Source organism: Nanorana parkeri, unplaced genomic scaffold, assembly GCF_000935625.1.
Source record: "Nanorana parkeri isolate BGI_ZX_2015 unplaced genomic scaffold, ASM93562v1 scaffold445, whole genome shotgun sequence".
Taxonomy (NCBI): domain Eukaryota; kingdom Metazoa; phylum Chordata; class Amphibia; order Anura; family Dicroglossidae; genus Nanorana; species Nanorana parkeri.
Genome location: NW_017306713.1, coordinates 843,313 through 866,796, shown reverse-complemented (window position 1 = coordinate 866,796; position 23,484 = coordinate 843,313). Strand labels below are relative to the sequence as shown.

The 23,484-nt window shown below is 41.3% G+C and overlaps 1 protein-coding gene across 2 annotated transcripts in view; it reads right to left on the bottom strand.

The window, feature by feature from the left end:
* The window catches only part of CDK19 (cyclin dependent kinase 19), a 132,432-nt gene that overhangs the window by 77,172 nt on the left and 31,776 nt on the right, over window positions 1-23,484 (bottom strand). For both annotated transcript variants that reach the window (XM_018560277.1, XM_018560278.1), the window contains exon 2: window positions 22,877-22,952. In XM_018560277.1, the coding sequence (XP_018415779.1) occupies window positions 22,877-22,952 (76 nt within the window). The remainder of the gene's footprint in view (window positions 1-22,876; window positions 22,953-23,484) is intronic.

The window sequence follows — 23,484 nt, the reverse complement described above, 5'->3', positions numbered from 1 at the left end:
GCTGGATACCACCTCGGAAGCTCGTGTTTGCAGTGTGTTTCTTTTACCGCAAATCGCTGTAAAACCGTGTGGTAAGAAACGCGCGGCAAACGTGAGTTTCCAATACGCTAAGGTGTGAACCCAGCGTAAATGAATCAAATGATTTTCCTTATATTCCTGTATTTGCACAGTACGCCTTATTAAACAGGAGGTATTCACTGCAATTGCTGTATTGCTCATTCACCTCTTTAATGACATGAAAGTTTATCCCAGTAACAACACAACATTATCACAGGTTTGGAGCTTAGTATAAATATCACAACTAGCATGTTTAGCAGGCCATTTGTTTTGTTCCTTTGGTTCTAATGTTTTATTAAATCATTTCTTAACCATGTATTATCCACTATTGAATAGTCCCCTGTCTGTCTGTAACATGGAAACATCTTTATTACATAACGTAATGTTTTAGATGCTTGTCTTCTAGACGAAACTTCATCTTACTGTGCCATTACTAATACACACAGTACCTTAGCAAGGTAAAACGTTTGCATACACTTTCAGCATGAACTGTCTTTTCTAACCATTTGTATGCACAAATTAAGTTTTAATAAATGCAAAAAAAGTGGCAGAGCAGTCTGTCTTCACTCACACCTCTCCAACTCAGCATAATCGGGCATAACACGCATATATGTTGTAAAGCAAAACAGTGGCCAAACTGTTTAAAGGACAGTCAGATTGTGCCCTTATATCTGACCATCCACTAATGGCTATAGCTACTTTTACAATGGTACACTTCGCAGACTGTTTGCACACCATTTTCAGCCTTGTGAGTCAACTATACAGCTGCTTACATTGCAGCACTGATGGTGTCATTGTACTGCAGAGAATAACAATCCTCATAGCTATTTTTAGATTTTATTGCTTTGCTTCTACCCATCTTCTGTTGGGCTAATAATCTTCCCTTGTTTCTATGTCTAGGGACTATGTAGCAAAGGTAAAACTATTCTCTGCACAAAAAGAAAACCAACATACATTACATACACAGATAAAACTAATGCTACCCCCAGGTAGATTTCCCTTCACTTCCTATTATGTCTAACATAGGTCACCTGCACAGGAAGTAAGGAGAAATCCCCTCAATACGGGCACGGAGTGCAGTTCTCTCCTTTCCATTTCAGCTAGAAAAAAAATTTGTATCACTGTCTGTAAGCCCACCAAAGAGATTCCCATTTGCTTACTGAATGGGCTGACACAAAATAGGACCCACTCTCAAAAACAAAGGCACAGACCAGTATGAGGTTTACAGAGGTTTTAACCCTTCTTCAGTCATAAAAATGAAAGAAAGAAATTGCTCTAATCACTAGATTTCAGTTGGTAAAGCTCCAATTTATACAATTTAGAAAAGAACTTGTAATGGTAAAATGCAGCAACAAAAAAAAGAAGGGAAATATTAGCAGAAAAAAAAAATAACTATTGCAGGAACTGAAAAAAAGAACATCCAGGAAATGTCCCTCTAAAGTTTCTTGCTCTTGATTTTGGCTGAATTAACACAGTGCCCTGAGCATACAGCATGCAAGGGAATGCACACTCATATGTGTGAAAGGGCCCATATAGTTTCCATTTGTCTTTTACACTAAACTATAGTGCAAAGATTTTAACCATAGGGAAGAATATAATTTTGACTTAGCATACATTTGCATGCAGCAAAATGCAGGAGTCTTTCCGCATTAAAATGGACAAGTGTGAAAAGGCCCTTAAATGTTCGGTAAAAACAGATTTTACTGGATTATTTTAACAATTCTAAACAACTGGTGAAACTTGTGAAAGCAGAGCGGCTTTATTTTGCTGTAATTCTCTTTGGATTCATAGCACAGGAACTAAAAACAGTATTTGAAAAATAAAACACACACACATTGATTACTTATGGGATTTTTCACAGGTATTAAAAAGGGTGGGGGGGTGGGGGGTTGGTCCACATCTTCAACTCACAAATTGGAAAGAAAACATTGTGAACTTTCCCCTTCACCATGTAAAATAGTCAGGCCACAACAGACATTAACAGACATTGATCTGTTGCTTTGCAGTCTAGGCAGAATGGCTCCCCAGTAACATGAGCATGGATGGTCTTCTGAATCTAGTACCTGTGTGAACCCAGCATTGTTCAGGTCATTTAGTGACAGCATATAACAGATGAGTTTACTAGACCTCATCTTTAGCTACAACTAAATAGGAGTAAATAGGGATGAAGCAGCTTATCTGCTGTATTTGACTTGCCAACAGTCTTTTCCACCAGATTGCACAGGCAAATTCTCAATGTCCACTGCAGCAACAACACTAATTGGTCAAGAACATTAGTTAAAAATATATCCCTGCCCCTAGCTTGTTAACTGGACAAAGAAGGAAAAGTAGCACACGGCTGAAGCCATTCCTCTCACTGCTAACAGGAGGTGAAATGACTATGAAATAGGTCGAAGCTAAAGCTAATTAAAAAGCCAATTATTATTAAAGAAAGTGTGTGACTTTCAATGTTCCAAAGAACAATGAACAATATGCTTTAAGTGTTCACATAAATGCTCCCCAAGCTTTTGAAGTTCATGTGTTAATGCATAGCCTGCACAGGTGATATATCTAGCCCTGCTCCTTCTGCTCTTTCCTAATGTCAACACATTTTCTATCAGCACATGTGCATGAACCAAATCCTTACCAACTCCTAGAGCTTGACCTCCTCTTTCATTCTAGGTGATACTGTAAAAGACATTATTATTTTTAATCTGCCTGGAGTCCAGTGGGAGCACAGCTGATTGAATACCTGAATAGTGACTGCATCTGAATGGCTGCAGTTGCTGTTCATCCAACAATTTTCCACCCAGCTCCTTCGATTTTTTAATCCAAGTTTGTCAAGCCAAGTGGGACAAACAGGGCCACCCATAGCTCATTGTTCATTCAGCTTATGAGTTCACTTTCAAGACAATTTAACTTGAAAATGTGTACTTGTTTTACATAATATAATTTGATAACTTCACATGTATTAGCCTTTCCCTTCCATTCCAGAGGGTGCAACAAATCCAGAATATCACATAAAAGTAAATACACAGTTGTATCTAATCTAGAGAGCCATGATGAAGGACATATGGAAGCACTTAAGTGATACAGCTGCCAGAACTCATAATTTTATTGAGGGGTGCTATTTCATGAGCAGGAGTTCCAGATAAAACCAGTACTCACTTGAACAGTTTTAAATTCATCAAACACAGAGCTTCTTGTTTCCTTTGGCCTGCTTAGCAAACTGCAAAGTGATCTGCTATTATACCTCAGCAAGAGTGTAAAATCAGATGCTTGCCATCCAAGTATGACACATGGGTGTCTTGTCAGTGACCTTCAGGCCATCTGCTACCACTTAACTGCAGACAAACCACCTTTTAGTCTAGTTTATAACAAATAAAAATATGACCAAGCATATTCTGAAATACTCCCAAAATGCCAAATGGAGGGGTTGGAGGGTGCGGGCAATCAGGTTCTATCACATTAAAACTGAACTCTAGCTTAAACTCTTTTTTTATAGCTTTTAAAAGACTTGGGAAGAGTAAATACCTCTGTAAGGTTTTTTATTGGCATCTGTGACCCTATTGGTGAGATTTTGCCCAACTTCCTGGCCCTGTGACAGCAAAAAAAGAAATTAGGGGAGCGGTTGCCAGTGGGACCAGTCGACAGATACAGTAATAACAAAGGTTCTAACCCTTCCCTAGTCTGTGCCCCCATTGTTCAGACAGGAAATTAGGAAAAATCTCTCAAAGAGCACACATACCACAATAAAAATACTGACAAAGTTTATATTCAATAAATCACCAAATTGCACTGTGCTACATTGTTCAATGTGCCCTATAAAATATATCAACATACACATACATACATAAATAAAAATACAAATATAACTAAAAAAAAAGTCATCCAAATCTTGTGCAGCTCTTATGCATTCATAAACTTACATAGTTACATAGTATTTGAGGTTGAATAAAGACACAGGTCCATCAAGTTCAACCTTTATGTGTCTGTATGTGTTTGTGCATGTGTGTGTGTATACAAGTCCCTGTATGGTCTAGTATTTAACAGTACCTGTACCCCTGTATGTTATGGTCTCTGAGGAAGGTATCTAAATAATTTTTAAATGATTCCACTGCTTGTGGAAGAGAGTTCCAAAATGTAACCGTTCTAACTGAAAAGAAGCCCCTATGCCCTTTGTGTTTAAATCTTTTCTCCACCAATTTTAGGTGGTGGCCTCTAGTCTTTTTTAGGGAGTTTACTGTAAAAAACTTTATTGCTGATGTTGTCATCTCTACTAAACATTTTGTACAACAAAATCATGTCCCCTCTTAATCGCCTCACTTCCAGCGTGAACAAGTTTAAATTTAACAACCTTGTCTCATAGCTTTGATCCTCTAGCCCCTTAATTCGTTTATAATTAGTTTAGTTGCCCTTCTCTGGAGTCTCTCTAGCTCAAGGACATCCTTTCCGTGGATTGGTGACCAAAACTGGACCGCATACTCAAGATGTTGCCGAACCAGCGACTGGCAAAACTATAAACTGGCAAAATTATTGCTTTGTTTTTACCGTACATTCATTTTTTAATGCATGACAGTACTTTTCTAGCTTTGTTTGCCGAAGCCTGGCATTGCATGCTATTATTCAATCTGTAGTCTACTATGGCCCCCAAATCTTTTTCCATTTCTGACTTCCCCAGCAGAGTACCCGTTAATGTGTATTCCGCTTGCCTGTTTTTAACCCCAAAATGCATTACTTTACAAGTAGTTGCCCACAACCCTATTTTATCCGGGACCACTTGTAATGTTATAATGTCTATGCTCGTGTCTATTACCCGCCCAATTTTAGTATCATCTGAAAACAAACAAACATGGCTATTAAGACCTTCCCCAATATCATTAATAAACAGGTTAAACAGTATTGGGCTTAGCACAGAACTCTGGGACACGCCACACTTGACCTTAGACCAATTTGGAAAAAGAGTACCGTATATACTCGAGTATAAGCCGTCCCGAATATAAGCCGAGGTACCTAATTTTAGCCAAAAAAAACTGGGAAAAAGTATTGACCCGAATATAAGCCGAGGGTGGGAAATGAGGCAGCTACTGGTAGATAGATACCATTAAAATACATTAATATTTATTTAAAAGAAAAATAACCTAGCTCTGTAAGTGGAAAAGGGGGTACAGGGCTACATATCATGTACTACGGATCATTTAACCCATTCATATTAGCAGAGGATAATTGTAAATCTATTGTTCAGTGCACTCTATATGTAGTATATAGTACATGTACATATAGAGTGCCTGCAACAATACATTTACAATGATCCTCTGCTAACATGAATGGGTTAAATGATCCATAGTACAGGGCTACATACAGATCATTTAATACATTCATGTTAGTATAATTGTAAATGTATTGTCTGCACTGTATTAGCAGTATATACTCTATATAGAGTATATACTGCTAATACAGTGCAGACAATACATTTACAATTATACTAACATGAATGTATTAAATGATCTGTATGTAGCCCTGTACTATGGATCATTTAACCCATTCATGTTAGCAGAGGATCATTGTAAATGTATTGTTGCAGGCACTCTATATGTACATGTACTATATACTACATATAGAGTGCACTGAACAATAGATTTACAATTATCCTCTGCTAATATGAATGGGTTAAATGATCCGTAGTACATGATATGTAGCCCTGTACCCCCTTTTCCACTTACAGAGCTAGGTTATTTTTCTTTTAAATAAATATTAATGTATTTTAATGGTATCTATCTACCAGTAGCTGCCTCATTTCCCACCCTCGGCTTATATTCGGGTCAATACTTTTTCCCAGTTTTTTTTGGCTAAAATTAGGTACCTCGGCTTATATTCGGGACGGCTTATACTCGAGTATATACGGTAATTTATCAATACTCTCTGTACACGTTCCTGTAGCCAGTTCTCCATCCATGTATACACCATTTCATCTAGGCCCACAGATTTCAGCTTGTATATTAAGCGTTTATGTGGTACGGTGTCAAAAGCTTCGGCAAAATCCAGATATACCACATCCACCGGCCTTCCTCCATCCAGATCTCTACACACTTCTTCATAGTATGTTAGTGGGTTGGTCTGACGAGAACCAAAACGAGTCCTTCCTAAATCCATGCTGATTATCACTTATACCATTGTCATGAACAAAATCCACTAAATAGTCCTTATCATTCCCTCTAACAGTTTGCATACTATTGACGTTAGACTGACTGGTCTGTAGTTCCCAGGTTGGCATCTTGAACCTTTTTTGAATATTGGTACTACTGTTGCCTTACACCAATCACTTGGTACCCTTCCAGTCATTATTTACTGTTTACATATTGGTGGAATTTTTTTGGGTTCTTCTGACTGTGGTGATATGTTTTTCATAATCTATTTTAGCTGCCTGGATTTCATGTTTACATATCTTATTGCATTCCTTGTAGCTCTGGAATGCCAATGTAGTCCCCTCCATGTTATATTTTTTAAATGCCGGCTTCTTTTCTTTAATGTGTTGTCTTATCGGATAATTGATGTCACCAATTATAAAGTTTCCCTGCCTCCCAGCTATATATATTTGGGAATGTAGGTGAGCCTCCTCCTCTTCCCTTATGTTTATGGGTTTATAACACCCACAATTAGTATACTGTCTTATTTTCGGGGAAACACGGTAGCTTCAGTCTTATCTAGTTCTAGCCACAAAGACTCAACAAAGACTCAACACAATCACAACTCTCTGTCGTGAGGTCATCTCGTATGTGCACAGTTATATTGTTTTCACATATGCGTATACTTCTCTCCCCCTTCTACCAACCCTGTCCCTCCAGAACAGATTGTACCCTAGTACAGTAGTTGCCTATTCATGTGAACTGTCTAGTCAAGTTTCTGTTATTCCCACTATATCGAAGTCCTCCTTGAGTAGCATAAGTTCAAGCTCCTCTAATTTGTTTGCTAGACTTCTAGCATTCGTGCACATACATTTTAGTTTTGTGCTAGTGGTTTGAGTTTTATTATTGCTCATTACTGAAGTGCAACTAATTTTTTATCTGACCTTGGTACAGTTGATACATTACTAATTAGATTGACTGGAGTGAGCCCTCTGTCCCTCCTTGTATTACAGCCGTCTATTATAATTGCTCCTGTAGTTACTTGCTCTCTGTTTATTATACTCATTTTTATTCCCTCTCCCCATATTCTAGTTTAAAAGCTCCTCCAGTCTTCTAACCACTTTCTCCCCTCAAAATGCTGCACCTTCTCCATTTAGATGTGATCCCATCTCTGCTGTAGAACTGGTAACCGACTGAGAAGTCAGCCCAGTTCTCCATGAACCCAAAGCCCTCTTTCCGACACCAGTTCCACAGCCACTTGTTCAGATCTCTCAACTCCCTCTGCCTCTCAGGAGTGGCTCTTGGCACCGGCAGTATTTCTCCAAAAAATGTTTCAATCCCAATGCTTCACCAATTAATTCAACCGATGAGTAGTATTTGCAGACTGGACAAACGCACCAAACATGATGGACTGTAGTGCAGTGCAATTTTGTGATTTATTGATATTTGGGTGAAATTTGTTTCACTCATTGCGCAGCTTGCTTATTTGGAAGAAGGGCAATAGCGCAGATCTTTGGGGGGGTTTTTTTAAGATTACATCCCTTTACCACTCTGTCCACAACTAAACATTATTTTGGTTTTGCATTTTAAAAACTGCAGCCAATATCGTTCGTTTACAGCCACTAAAGGCTGGAGTTGAACATTTTTTAAAAGCCTACAAGAGACAAGGAGACAGGAGCTTCAGCGATGTGATAATACTAATCCAAATAGGCATGCAGGTACACTAGAAGCTGCAGAGCTATCATGATGAAAATTGGTGTTGTCACAGCTACACAGCATGGTAGATGGGTCTGGATCACAAGGCTAGCAGAGAAGAAATACAAATATTTTGAAAGGTAAAACTGTTTCTAAATATGTGTAAAAAGTGTGTTTCGCTGAAGTTACACTGTATCTCTGCACTGCACTTCTGTTGACATGGTAAAAATAAACTCACAATAAAAGCATGCAGTTTGATTTATTATCCCAAGCTATAACTAACCCACAAAGAGCCATGGAGACCTGGTAATGGATGGAAGCCTGCCCAGCTATACTAATATAAAATGTAAAAAACCATTACCAAGAGCCAGCTAACATTTCCTCTAGCAAAAAACAAGGTATATCCCTACAATATGCAATAATCAACAGCTATGAATCTTTTCTAAATTCTATACATAAATATTCTGTAACATATTCAGTAACCACTTTAGCTCAATGGATTGTTTATAATGAAACAATGTAAATCACAAACCACTTTAGCTAGAGAACACCGTACAATTTTCGATATTTTGACATATTTTTTAGATGTTTTTATACTTTAATTTAGCAAATTGCTGTACATACCCATGTAGCTATGAATAGATAGTACACGTATATATTAAAAGGCTGCCACCTATTAGTTAGCTATGCCCCCCCCCATTGAAAAGTTGCCCCCACTTCTTGTTCTTCTGACCACAGTCACTATTCAAGAAAGGAATATCGAAAAATCAGAAAAGTTGCGGGTTTTTAGGCAGCCGACTGACAACTTGCACACCAAGAATTTTTGAAAAAGTATATTTTAATTGATTAAAAAGCAAATAGAATTGATAAAATTGACAACATGGTTCCCCTGTAAGCTCACTCCACATTGATTAAATTCATTCATATATAGATGACAATCAGAATTCTTGTGCAATTGAACATGATTGAAAAAACATGATTGAAAAGTTCATAAATACATAACATGATTAATATAATGAAAGATGATGGAGGAGCTTGATTTTCTCAACGTTTCGCACTAGATAGCGCTTCTTCAGGAGATGAAGAGGGAAGTTGTCTATACAGTTTAGAGAAAATATATATAGGAGATATAAACATAATTGAACTTCAAACATAGCCACTTGAACTTGTCTCGTGGTATGGTACACAGGTAGATATATGTATATAAATATATCACCTACCCTTGGAGTCTGTGTGCGTCCCAGTCGTTCCCCCTGGCTCAGACCGTAAAAGAGTAAAAGCAAATGGCAAGGAGGGGAGAAAGAAGGGAGAGAGAATGAAAAGAGGCCCCAGACCCCAGTAGAGGCAGACCCAATCGGGAGATGGAGGGGGTACCTTGTTAGAAAAGCAAATCAGAAAATTAGAGGGTACCACTTGGGGCCTCAAAGGAAAACATAAAACTAATCTAAGTATCAGTGGAAACAAGCCACTGTACCCTATCATCCTTACTGGATATAATGCTTAAAATAAGTACATACCACTCCTCAAAAAAGATTGGGAGTAGATACAAAACGTTGACGGTCAGCGTAGTAAGGTAAACGTTCCTCTCTGTATTCTATTTGCTTTTTAATCAATTAAAATAAATATACTTTTTCAAAAATTCTTGGTGTGCAAGTTGTCAGTCGGCTGCCTAAAAAACCCCAACTTTTCTGATTTTTCGATATACCACTTTCAGGGGTGTTGGCATCCTATGCCTTGATCCAGGTCACTGTCTTTTCAAATCAATTCAAGAAAGGAAGAGGAAATCTCCCCAATACAGAAAAAGAAAAAGACAGAAAAAAAAACCTAAAAAATCTTATGAGCCTTTCTAAATTTTATACAAACTCCCTCTTTGAGAACAAAATATCTCTTTGCACGTAATGCTTCCTGTAGACCGAAGTGAGGAACGGATCAGGAATTTAAATAATCTGAAATAGTCTGCAATATCACAAACTGGATGTCCAAGTGTCCTGAAGTAACACTAGGATGAAAAACAAAAGCCTAGGACAGGTAGGATTTAACCCTGTATGTATTTCTACATTGATTTTGAAGTTAAAATAACATATTGTTGGTCAACAATGTTTACAGCAGTATCCTACACCAGTTTTGTGGTCAGAGGTTACATATACACCAAAAAGTACTTTTGCTTGTTAAAGGAGAAATATGGGGTTAGGGCTTTTCCCCATAGTTCTCCTTAGGGTAACGGGAGGACACAAACTAGCGTCCTCCCGTCACCCTAAGCTCCGTATACTGAGACGCCACAGTATACCGCGAGCTATTGCTCACGGTATACTGAGACGCCGCAGCTGGAGTGGATCCCGACAATTATGTCTGGATCCGCCCAGCTGCGTGAGTGACAGCTGGCTCTGCCTATCTAGAGGCAGAGCCAGCTGTACCCGCCCCCCTTGTCCGTTCCGCCAGTCAGCGCTGGCGGATCGGAGCGGGGAGGGGGGAATCCAGCCCTTCCACTGTCACGTCAGAGAGCTGTGACAGGATCGAGAGGTGAGCGAACGCCGGCATGTGTTCGCTCACTTCCCGATCTACTGAGCCGACCTGTGACAGTCTCATTGTCACAGGTCGGCTAGAACTATGAGGTGAGTGAAAAGCACTCGCCTCAGAGTTCTCCTTTAAAGTTCGTTGAAAATGTCAGTTTCAATTTTTACTATACAATTTACCTCAAAGGAATAAGGCCATGTGGTAATAATTTTTAAAGCTGAACATTTAGCATTCAGTAAGTGATATAACAGCTTTGTAAATTAGACCCTATGAGACTTACTGACAGAGACTACTGCCCAGGCACATCCTTCTCAAGCATCTCTTAGCAAACATTCAACTTTTAAAGTCTCATTTGAACTGTGGGCATTAAGAAAGCACTGCTTGTCTTTTGTATAAATATGTTGCATGCTGCATTTTGCAAGCTACAGTATTTCACCCTGTGGAAAAGAGCCCGGTGTGAATGAACTCTAAGAAGGTTTTAAAGACATTACAATCTCAAATTCTCATATCATGCATTTGATGGCAAGTTTCAAAAGTATTCTAAATCTTGTTTGGGGTCCTGAGTCAGGTCAAATTTTTTCTGTTTGTAGCTGTACTCGACTCTCATGATGCATTAGAGAGTCAACAGATGCAACATATGCTGAACTCTAATCACCTCCTGCTAAATGGCCAACTGTTTATTGTGTTCTCTCCGCTGAATCTGTCGAGGCTGACTTACTGGTAATCAAAAGTAAACTCATGGGATATCTCGGGAACAGACTACTGTCACTCAAAGCATTTGAAAAGAAGGGAATGTATAAGAATACTGACAGTCATTTCATGTACAAATTGCAGGAAAAAGCTATGTCAAATCCTCTAAGGCTCCATTCACACCTAAGCAACACCTATTAAGCGAGTCCTATGCACAGTCCTTGTTAGCTTTCTTGCACACTTAAGACGCGCGTATGGTATGTTGCACGTTTCTGTGAGCAGATTCTGGCATATTTATGTGTATGGGCAAAACACCTGTTAAATCGCATAATAAAAAATAGCAACACGCGTTTTGAAGAGTTCTCTATTGAGTCAATGGGGAAAAATTTGCTGAAATCTCCCCAAAAGTAGCTCATGTAGTATTTTGTCTGCATATTTCTGCTTGCAACAAAACGCCGAGGTGTGAACAGGGTCCTAATAGAACTAAATGGGATTCCTGGGGTTGAGAATTTTGTCGACAAGCGACAATACGCTCTTAGGCCCCATTCACACCTAGACGTATTGTTGCAGCTGATTAAGCGCGAAAAAATGCTCCACCCAAGCCATCCCATTCATTTTTATGGCCCCCGTTCACACCGGTGAGTTTGTCGCAAGCTGAAATATGCCTGTGGAAATAGTGCATGAGCTACTTTGGGGCACATTTCAATGTGTTTTGCCCCATAGGCTCAAAAGAAAACTATTGAAAAACGCGCATTTCGATTTTTATGCGCCTTTTTTTACACGTGTTTTGCTCATTCACATGAATGTGCCAAAATCTGCTCACAAAAATGTGCAATATAAGTGTGTAAAGCGTGCACAAAAACCACTGAAAAAAGACGCACGTAATCGGTGTTGCCTAGGTTTGAATCCAGCCTTATTATTATTATTACATAGTATTTATATAGCGCCAACAGTTTGCAGAGCGCTTTACAATATAAGGAAGACATTACAATCACAATACAATTCAAGACAAGATGGTAAGGAGGGCCCTGCTCCTGGGGCTTACGATCTAAAAGAGGAGGGGGAAGTGATACATGAGGAGGTAGCTGTATGGGGAAGAATTGTTTGAGAATGTGATGGTTCAGTGGTTAGATTGAGGTGGGATAGGCTTCCCTGTAGAGATGAGTCTTTAGGGATCTCCTAAAGGCAGTCAAGGTGGGAGGTAGACGGACAGAGGATGGGAGAGACTATAGAGAAGTCCTGGAGGCGAGTATGGGAGGAGTTGACAAGGGACCTGGAAAGCAGGAGGTCTTGGGAAGAGCGGAGTGGACGGTATGGGTGATATTTTGAGATGAGGTCTGAGCACTGGCGGAACTACCAGGGTCGCAGTGGTCACAATTGCGACCGGGCCCTGGCGTTCGGCCACTTGGGGGGGGCCAGCGAGGAAGAAGAGGGCCCCCCCTCCAGAGAGTTGCCGCTACATCCCTGCACAGCCACCCGTAGCATGTACGGGCAGCTGTGCGACAGGGATGCATTGCCGTCCGCACAAGACCGGCACAGTTCCTTGCGGCCTCGGCTCACCTGGTTCCGGGCGCAGCGTGAAGCATCATCCAGCCGGGCAGCAGCCAATGAGTGGGAGCGGTTTAATCCCCGCCCCCTCATCACACAGAACTGCTGCCCAGTGCCGACTAGAGCTGCCGCGGACACGAAGGGGGAGACAGGGAGCTGGAAGTATGAAGGTGACATGGGATCCGGGAGCGGAAAGCTGGGGACATGAAAGAGAAGAGGAGTGTTTTTTTGTTGTTTTTTTTTCCCCATGTCTAAATTTTGTTTAAAAAAAAATAAAAAATCTAATTTGTTTCTTCTTTGGGGGGGGCTTCATGTATTTTTGCATCGGGGCCCTGGTGTCACTAGTTACGCCACTGGGTCTGAGATATATACGGGGGCAGAGTTGTGGATGGCTTTATGCTGTAAGTGGCTGTTAATATTTTGAATTTTATCCTATGGGCGAGGGGAAGCCAGTGGAGGGATTGACAGAGGGGGGGTTGCAGACACTGAGCGGTTGGTTAGGTGAATGAGTCTGGCAGCTGCATTCTGGAGTTTTTTGAGGAGCAGCGGGTGGTCAACAGTGTCAAAAGCAGCAGAGAGGTCTAATAGCAAGAGTAAGGAATAGTGGCCGTTGTTTTTAGCGGTTATTAGGTCATTGGTGAGTTTTAGGAGGGCGGTTTCAGTGGAGTGTTTGGGGCGAAACCCGGACTGAAAGGGGTCCAAAAGGTTGTTATTAGCGAGGTGGCAACTCAGGCGGTTGTAGATAAGGTGTTCTAGTAGTTTAGAGGTGAATGGGAGTAAGGAGATAGGTCTGAAATTATTGAGGTTGGTAGGGTCCAGTGAGGGTTTTTTGGGTATTGGGGTGACTAGTGCATGTTTCAGAGGGGTAGAAAAGATTCCAGTAGAGAGTGAAAGATTGAAAATGTGAGTAAGAAAGTGTAGGATAGAGCAAGAGGGTGCCCGAAGTAGTTTTGAGGGAACGATGGTGCGATGGTGGGTCTAGTACATTAATAGGGGAAGTTGATTGGACAGTGGCGATCTGATCCTGAATTGTATCTATTTTGTTTTTGAAATGAATGGCAATGTCCTGGGCAGTGAGTGAGTTAGTGGGTGGTGGAGGACATAGTAGAGACTTGAAGGTAGAAAAGAGTTGACGAGATTTGGATGAGAGTGTGTTAATGAGAGTGACAAAATAAGTTTGTTTGGCAGCACGGAAGGAGGAATTATATTTTAGGAGGGCAGCTTTGTACAGGGTGAAGTCTTGCAGAGACCTAGTTTTCCGCCACAGTCGCTCAAGAGTGCGGCTTTGTCTTTTTTGATGTCTGGTAACTTCAGTCTGCCACGGTTGTAGCGGACGTGGTCTAAGTCTGCGTGTAGTGAGGGGGGACAAAGTGTCTAGAGAGGATGAGAGTGAGCTGTTAAAAACAGAAGTAGCCAGGTCAGGGCAGGGGTGAGATCTTGTCATAGAGGGAGTCAGTAGCAGAGAGGAGAAGAGAAGGGTCGAGGTGCCGTAGGTTTCTCCGGGTGACAGTGTGCAGTGTAGGGGGAGTCCGTGTTGGGGACAGGGTGATTGTGAAACTGACCAGGTTGTGGTCTAAATGGGAAAGGGGTGTTGGAGAGGTTGAAAGGAGTGCATAGGTGAGAGAAAACAAGATCAAGTATGTTACCATCAGAGTGAGTAGGAATCTGTGTCCATTGAGTTAGATCAAAAGAAGAGGTTAGATTAAGAAATTGAGTGGAAGCTGGGGTGTTAATGTTATTAGCAATGTTAAAGTCACCAAGAATAATAGTGGGTATTTCCGAGGAGAGAAAGTAGGGTAGCCAGGCAGAGAAGTCCTCCAGAAAGCGAGATAGCGGTCCAGGTGGCCGGTATATAACAGCAATCCTCAAAGAAATTGGAGATAATAGGCGAATACAGTGGGTTTCAAAAGAGGAGAGGGATAGTGAGGGAGGTGAAGGCAGAACTTGAAAAGTGCATTGTGGGGATAGAAGGATACCCACACCACCTCCTTTCTGTCCATTGGGTCTGGGTGAGTGTGTCCAGTGGAGGCCAACATGGGAGAGGGCAGCAGGGGAGGCAGAGTCGGATTCCTGAAGCCAGGTTTCAGTAAAATGCGCGTAATCAGTGTTGCCTAGGTTTGAATCCAGCCTTAAAGCATTCCAGTGCTGGGCAAATTGTGTGTTTAAGGTGTAATATCTATATCGTATAAGTGATGAGTGGGGGGGGAATGGACACAGGAAGAACCAAAACTTCAGACAGGTGTCTGCAAAACAATCATGCTAGCTTTAAAGAAAAAAAAATGGAAACTTTGCAAAACATATACCAAAATATGGTTGTTTTATAAGTAACAATTAGTACTCTCCATTGCATCCAGAAGAGATACTATAATAATGGGCACAGAAATTAATTTGAAGTTACTTGAGCAAGCTAATATCAGGCAGATCAGTTTATAATCTTATGCATATGGACAACAGTAGGCACGATCAACAGGCGTATACGGATGCTGTCATCAGGTTTAGATCACATACCTATGGGCACCAACATACCTCACCTGACACTACCCGTCAATCATTTGGGGTAACTACTGTTTGTATTGGACAATTTCAGCCAGCTGCAATTGTTTTTAACCAAAATAAGCTGAGGCCAGGCCTGTCTATGCCCATGAAGAGGAGCACAACTAAACATATACACTTGGATTATTTGTGTAAGTACATTTATACTAGGGATGCATCAATACCACTTTTTCATGACCAATTACAAGTACTTTCCCTCAGGTACTCGCCAATACCAACTACTGATACTTTTTCTAAAAGGGACATGCAACATTTTTCTAAAACAATAAAGACTAATGATTTTAGGGCAGTTTCTCTTTATAATTATGAAGAACTGTAACTCAAACCATGATTATTCCGCAATCGAGAATGGCAACCAGAAATAGAGGACTACAGATAATATCAATCCATGATTATACAGCACTGAGGAATGGCAACAAGCAATCATGGATTGCTGAGATTTGTAGACCTCTATAGCTGGTTGCCGTTCCCTATTGCATTTGATTAGCACTGTGACATACACCAATAAGAGAAGAACAATAGGCAGCTGCAGTGTAAAAATGTACTTGCCTGCGGTCAGGAGCATATGGGTGGCTCCAGAAGGGTTGTGAGGTTCACCCAGAAGTGCGGCAGTGTGTCTGCTGGCAATCACCAGAATTGTGTGTGGTCTCATCAGGACTGTGTGCAGTCTCACCAGGGCTGCATGCGGCGTCTCACCAGGGCTGTGTTCAGATCGCACTAGGGCTGAGTTTGGGTCTCACCAGGGCTGCGTTTGGGTGTCACCAGGGCTGCATTTGGATCCCACAAGGGCTGCAGGTTGGATTCTCCGGTGCTGTACCGACTATTGCAGGGCGCCAGGCTCTCCAGGGCTGTGATCGCGTCTCACCAGAGCTATATGTGCGGCTCTCAATGGCTGTACCGGCGGGTGCCGAGCGTCGGGCTCTCCAGTGCTGTGCCAGTCTCGGGAAGGAGGAGCTGTGCGGCCGGACCAGCACAGCCAAGGACAGCTACAGCGAGGTCCCAAGTAAGCGCAAGAACTCAGGCAACTGAACTTGTTGAAAAATTTAAAGGGCCGGTAGCAGGCTTTAGAATCGCTCATGAAAATGCCCTGTATCAGGCCGCGATATAGGTACATTCCTAATTTATACACCACTTTAGTATACTTGCATTTTGACACCACATGGTATTTATGTACTTTGACTGCCTGCACATCAAAAGCCGTCCTTCAACGTCTTTGGCCAGCTTTAATTCCTATATAATTAAAGCCATGTGTGTCTTTTAAATTACTTTATCAAATGTATCTAAATAGGAAAACAGTGCAGAGTATTTTCCCTGCATACCATGCATTTGCCAAGATTAGGATTTCCTGGAATCACAATGCAGCTTTATCTCATAAGCAGCACTATTAAAATTACTGCTATATCACGCTGTTTACAAATCCCCAGATTACAAAAGGTCAAAAGAAATGCTATTGAATAAAACAGGATACGTGTGTATAGCCAGCTTCAATGTTACATTCAAAACACTTGTACAGTACATACAATGTACATAAGAACAAGATTTCTTAACTGTGCCTGTAATTTTGCCTGACAAATGTTGTTTGACAAAACATCTCATTCTATCAGTTTTAGACTGAAAATGTACTGATGGAGCTTGATAGAATACCAGTTATCTTACAGTAAATGAGTGGCTAGACCAGATATGATATATGGCAGCCAAAAGATGTTATAATCTTTCTGTAGTCAAGCATGCTCTTTTATCCAAATGTGGGTGTTTATGCACTGAGCAGATACCCCGTATCCTTTATTGCCCTTATTTCAGAAAAACAATAGCATTCGCTCAAAATATTCTATCGCAGAGCTCAAAATTTCAAGTTCTGAGCTACTAGCCAGGCCTTAAGAGTCACTAGCCACCAGTTGCCCCACCTAACCCTGCCACGGCCTTAACTCCGCCCCGAAACACACCCTCTTAAATATTCTTATGATAATTCTTATTTTATGATAGTTGCTGCTTGTAAACGGCAGATTAGGTATTCCTGCTGCAGGAAAACGCAAGTTCCTGACACAGGAATCTCTAATCACACCTGAAATATACTGTAGGTGTGAATGGGGCCTAATATACACATACACTAAAGGTGTCCATACACCTGCTGATTATCGTACGATAATCGCGGGTGATCCCGCGATCGTAAGATAATCGGCAGATATATGGGCAGTGTGCAACCGATTCTACTGTAAGGTCGTACGACTTTCGTCTTCCAAGCACGCTGGAAAACCTGCCGAAAATCGTACGATTTTTGGCGGGTTGGTGGCGCACACTGCCCACTCAGTACTGCAATCATCGGAAGCCCTCCCATCATCAGATCGTACGAGATTTTAATGACCTTACAACCATCGCATAACGAAAGTCGTGCGATGGTTGTAAGGTGTATGGACAGCTTTCTGTGAGCACCATCTAGGGCTGCAACAACTAATCGACATAATCGATTATTGAAAAAGTTGTCAACTTTTTCAATCATCGATTAATCGGCTTCCGATTGGTTGGCCCTGTTCACGGCTCCACAGACGCCAAGCTTTAACTGTCGGACAGATGGCCTCACATTTGACTCTAGAATACTTTGGTATACAGAGGTTTTCATGGTTGACTCAATGACTGCAAAGTGCTCAAGTCCTGTGGCTGCAAAACAAGGCTAAATCATCGCCCCTCCACCAATGTGCTTGACAGTTGGTACGAGGTGTTTAGCAAAAACCAAACACAGCATATGAGCACAAACGTGGCACTGTGCATTATGGCCAAACATCTCCTCTTTGGTCTCATCTGTCCAAAGGACATTCTTTCAGAAGTCTTGTGCTTTGTTCAGATGCAACTTTGCAAACCTAAGCTGTGCTACCATGTTCTTTTTACAGAGAAGAGGCTTTCTCCTATCAACCCTTTTAAACAAACCAGACTTGTTCAGTCTTTTTCTAATTGTACTGGCATGAACTTTAACATTTAACATGCTAACTCAAACCTGTAAACACTTGGGGGGTTTTGCAATTTCTCTGATCATTGTATAGTCGGACCTTGGGGTGAATTTGCTGGAAGGTCCACTCCACGGAATATTGGCAACTGTCTTGAATGGTTTCCATATGTGGATAATCTTCCTCACTGTAGAATGTAGTTTAGCTTTAATACAGTACATTTGTGTGTTCCATACATCTAACACGTACCTAACTGTGCCTTGAAACCAGCCTCTTTCTTTCTTTATCTAGTGAAGCACATGTAGAAAGCAAATAGAGCAGAGCTGATGAGCGCTTTACTCCTGAACTCCAATGGCTTGATTACACCACCCCTATGCTAAAACTGGTAAAGGCTGGTGTCTGCTGTGTACCGGTGGTGCCTTGTGTTGTTACAATGCAAGGCGCTGTTAGTGTTTACCTTTTTTTTTCTTACTTTATTGAAAGGTCACAAAATTACATTTTATACATTTCAATGCACCACAGCTGAGCTGCGGTGTGGGGATGGGTGACATTAGGTGAGAGGTGGATGCATAGATGCATTTTTATGCGCTATAACCCACCTCATCGCAGCATTGTGGTGTGAACAGGACTGCTAAAAAACAATTGTTTTCTATGTGGCCAGATGTTGAGCCTGTGTTGATCTGTACAGATCGAAGCAGCTCAACTGAAGTGGTGTGAACAAGAGCCCAAGACCTAACAGAAAATGGTGTCACCCTCCTGTCTGTGCAGTCTGGCAGAGATATATGAATCACAACAGTGGCAAGACAGAATTATAGATCCTTTGGCAGCCAAGAGTTTTCACAAACTGTATATGTGTATTTCAAGTGTGTATTCAGCGGTTTGCTTGTGGTTCAGCTCTAATAGCAGTTATACCAAAATAGGCTGTTATTGTGTAGCTGCTTTATTTCAAAGCAATAATGAGCAAATGAATTCAGTAACAGCTGGATCTCTTTCTCATGCCTTTTTATCCCTTTTTTATGAGAAAGAGCATTAATGCACAAAAACAGGCTAGACATATGTTTTGGGTAGTAATAAAATGACCATGTAATGTATTTTAAAGATTGAATAAAAGTTAAAGTGGAACTAAACTGGAAAAAGTGAATACTTGGCATGTTAAAGGGAATATCTAGAAATGTTCATTGTGCCTATCAGTACCTTTTGTCTGGAATTCTTCCAGAAATATAGCAGGGCACCTCCCGGTAATGGGACTGCACCTAGACACTCCAGTGCCTACAACCTCATAGCTGTATATCTGAAAGTGAGATCTAAGATACTGCTGCCCCCGAGTACTAGACTTAGCTGATCCGGACTGAGATTTGCTGATATCACTACTGTGTCACTAAAGAGTGGCGGCCCTCTAAACACAGAGAAACAATGCAGAAGACATAGTAAGTCAACAATACAGGAAGATTAGCTGCATGCAGACCACTGGTAGTAGTGGTAACAAGTTCTTTGTCCTAAGCTCGCCATTATTTTGGGCACAGCTTTCAGAGTTCAGTTCCTTTTTAAGCCTTACTGAAATGTCCAAACACAGCATGAGGTTTGTGTAAACTGTATGCAACATTTCCCTGGAGTCTTAGTAGTCTGCACTGTGGTGATTATGTTCCACGGAGCACAGCCAGCAGTAGCTTGACACACTTCATAGATCTGATTACCTCAATGAACAAGCACTACTAAAGGATTTAACCTGTATAAGTTTGTTTTAGGCACCACATTGTTGCAAGCCTGGATTGTTGAGCCCCAGAAACATACAAACTGAAGTAACCCATGGTATCCATTCAGATTTTACGATACTGTACAACCTCAGTAATTAGGGATGTCCCGATACCGATACTAGTATTGGTGCCGATACTAGGCATTTTCACAAGTACTTGTACTCAAGAAAATGCCCCGATTCTTAAGGCCGATGCCGGCCCTTTAAATTTTTGTTAGGATCTCGGCAGCCTGCTGGGGACCTGGTAGTAGCTGTCCCTGGCAGTGCCTGTCTGTTTCTATACCTTCCGCTCCTTCTTCCTGGCGCAGGCACAGTCATGGACAGCCCCCCACACAGCACAGTACAGCGCCGGACACCGGCAGCCGTCCGATCAACTGAGAGCCCTGCAGAGATCCACATGCCGCCCAGTTGAGACTGCCCTAAAATCATTAGTCTGTGTTGTTTTAGAAAAAATGTCACATGTCCCTTTAAGAAAATGTATCGGTAATTGGTATCAGCAAGTACCTGGGGGTAAGTACTTATAGTTTTATGACCATGGAAAAATTCAGAAATTAGGAGGTTTCCTTTCTCCAGCATGCCATTCATTTCAGTGGTTTAGTCAGGCATGAATATGGTACATTTTCCTGTTGACTGCAAATGATCTTAAAGTGTATGCAAAACCCAACTAAAACTTTCTCTTATTTGCTCCCTGTTGGTCTGTTAAAGTAGATGGAAACTCAGCACATCAACAATGGAGCAACTGGTACACATAACATAGCTTTATCACCCTCAGTAAAGGAGAACTATTGGGTTAGGGCTTTTCCCGACAGTTCTCCTAAGTGTAACGGGAGAACAAAAACTGGCGTCCTCCCGTCACCCAAAGCTCAGTATACCGCGAGCCATGGCTCGCCATATACTGAGACCTCGCAGCCGGAACGGATCCCGACAATTATGTCTGGATCCACCAAGCTGCGTGAGTGACAGCTGGCTCTGCCTATCTAGAGGCAGAGCCAGCTGTACCCACCCCCTCCCCCGTCCGTTCCGCCAGTCAGCGCTGGAGGTTCGGACAGGGGAGGGGGGAATCCAATCCCTCCCCTGTCACTGCTCCCTGCAGGGATAGATCGAGAAGTGAGCGAGCGCCGTTATGTGCTCGCTCACTTCCCGATCTACTGAGCCGACCTATGACAGTTTCATTGTCACAGGTCGGCTCAGATTATGAGGCTGAGTAAAAATCACTCACCTCATAACTCTCCTTTAAATGAGTTTAAAATAATCACCTTAAAAATACCTTTTTGCATATTTTTTTGCAGTAACTTGCTTATTTATCCTTGCTCCAAGTTCCGTTTTTTATCTGTGGAGGACGGACCTTTCCCCAAGCAGTGACATCACGACCAGAAGTGACACTGCCCCCTTCTGTCCTGTGTGTCTAACAGCTGGCGCATACGCAACAGAGGACCTGCCAGGGTATTGAATAATAATGAGGCAGTACCACTTACGGGTCCCAACAACATTAGGTAGATCAGCAGATTTAATAGTGGCTGATCGCTGTTGACGGACAGGCATAGGATATTAGAAGATCTTCTTGGGCAACAGCAGAATAAAAAGGGTAAAATAAATATTGTTGAAGGATATGAAAACACAAGATATTGTCAATATTTGGGGAAACCCAGCAAAGGTCATTTTGTCAATTATTGCCTGGAGAGACACTTTAAATATACCATTCAAAGTGTTATGTTATATCTGTTTGATAAGTGCAGAAAAAACCTGCTGATGAAGTCAGAATTTCAGAGCTGTCCTGTATCTTGAGCATATTTCCTGTGCTGTCTCAGGGAGAGAAATTAGCTCTTATCTTAAGACTGCAAAATAATTAGGTTTTATGTTGTAGAAGGGTCGGAGTAGTTTAAAAAAAAAAACTGGGCAGGACTGACTACACTAACTCCACAAAAATGCCATGTGTTGTCATCCCACAACAGGATTTAGGCGCTAAGTGCATTTCTAGCAGATCAACAGGTACTTTTCTGTAATTGGGGAAATGTATTGCAGAAATGTACTGTATATGTCTTTTTTTATTTTGCCCTGGATACACTTTAAAGCAGAGTATGCACAGACAACAACATATTCTGGATGTCTGCTTTAGAAGCGCATTTCAATTACACATTGGTAATCCTCCTACTCTCCCTATTCACTAGTGAGTGTGTTGTTGCGTATTTTCCGAAACTCCTCAATAAGATGAATCCCATTATTAATAGTGCCTGTTTACACCTGAGAATTGTATCGCCTGATGCTTGATAAAGTACATGAGCGTCTCCTCCTCACTATAGTAACTAGCTTTTTATTGGCTAAAACAGAAATGCTCAAGACTGAAATAGCCTGAAAGACGCACAAAAAAAACCCCTTCTAAATTGCCTGAAATATGCTCAGCTCAGATGTGAATGCAGAAAAAACTGAGATAAGACTGTTAATAGAAGGCCAACCATCTCTACTATTAGAAACTACAGAAAGATTTATTTCTTTTAAAAGTGAAATCATGCCCATGCCAAGAAAAAAAAAATACTCTGCATATCAGTTATAGACATTACAAGGAATGTAGCAAATGTTTACCTGCTGCTACTGTTAGGCAAAAACTCACATTTGCATTTCTACACTTTCCTCCTAAAACTATTATAGTCATATGATCAGCCCCAGTGTTTTTTTTTTTTTTAATAAGAGGATAACTGCTTGGAAATGCAGTAGCTATTCTGATACAAATGGGACATGCAAAAGCTGTCCAACTGAGGGCAACCCAGCAAACAAAATGCCAACAGGCCAAGAATAAAAAACAGAATAAAACTAAGGGCAGCCTGCAGCTCAAAGTGCTGCCTGAAGGTACTTAGTCCTTAGGAAGGGCATTAGAGGAGGCCTGAAGATCCACCTGGTAGAACTTTGAGAACATGGGAACATTAGACCAGGTGGCATCCTAGACATGTCTGTAACAAAATGATAATATTTACCTGCACATACTATTATTGTAAATAAACCATAGTTCTTTACTATTTTACACTTACTGCAATCTCTCTACAGGCTGACATGGATATTCCTGTACCTTCAATTTGCTTCAGTGCATATTCTTTGTCATCTTTTCTGTAAAAGCCAAAAACAAAATATTTATTAGTAAATGTCACAAGAGAGACCAATATAAGTAGCAAATGTTTAATTCATTGAATTCCATTACGAGGTCCTTAAAGTGTATGTAAATGTAAAGCAAATAAAAGGAAAATATTTGGTACCATCACTAAGTAATTTGCATTTTTTACAGCCGTTCAAGAAGACTGGAAATACATTTTTTTAACCTTTTATCTGAGGTCAAGTGGCTGTTTGTTTCCCTTGTTCTCCCCGCAGCTCAGTGGGCCGGAGGTGGCGACATTCACTAAACATTCAATATAGGTGTATCATTTTGGTGCATGTTTTTTAAATTAGTGTAATGGATTCACCTGCAGTGAATATTTGATAAATGTCACATTGAGGACTTGTTCACACCAGTTAAAGTGCTTTCCAGAGTGGTTCGCTGCTGGAACGTACTGTATCGCATCCTGGCTGGCTCACTGCATTCTGGGACGGGAGAGGGCATGGCAGTGCATTCAAGTCAATGGCACCGCAGCCACGCCCCCCCCCC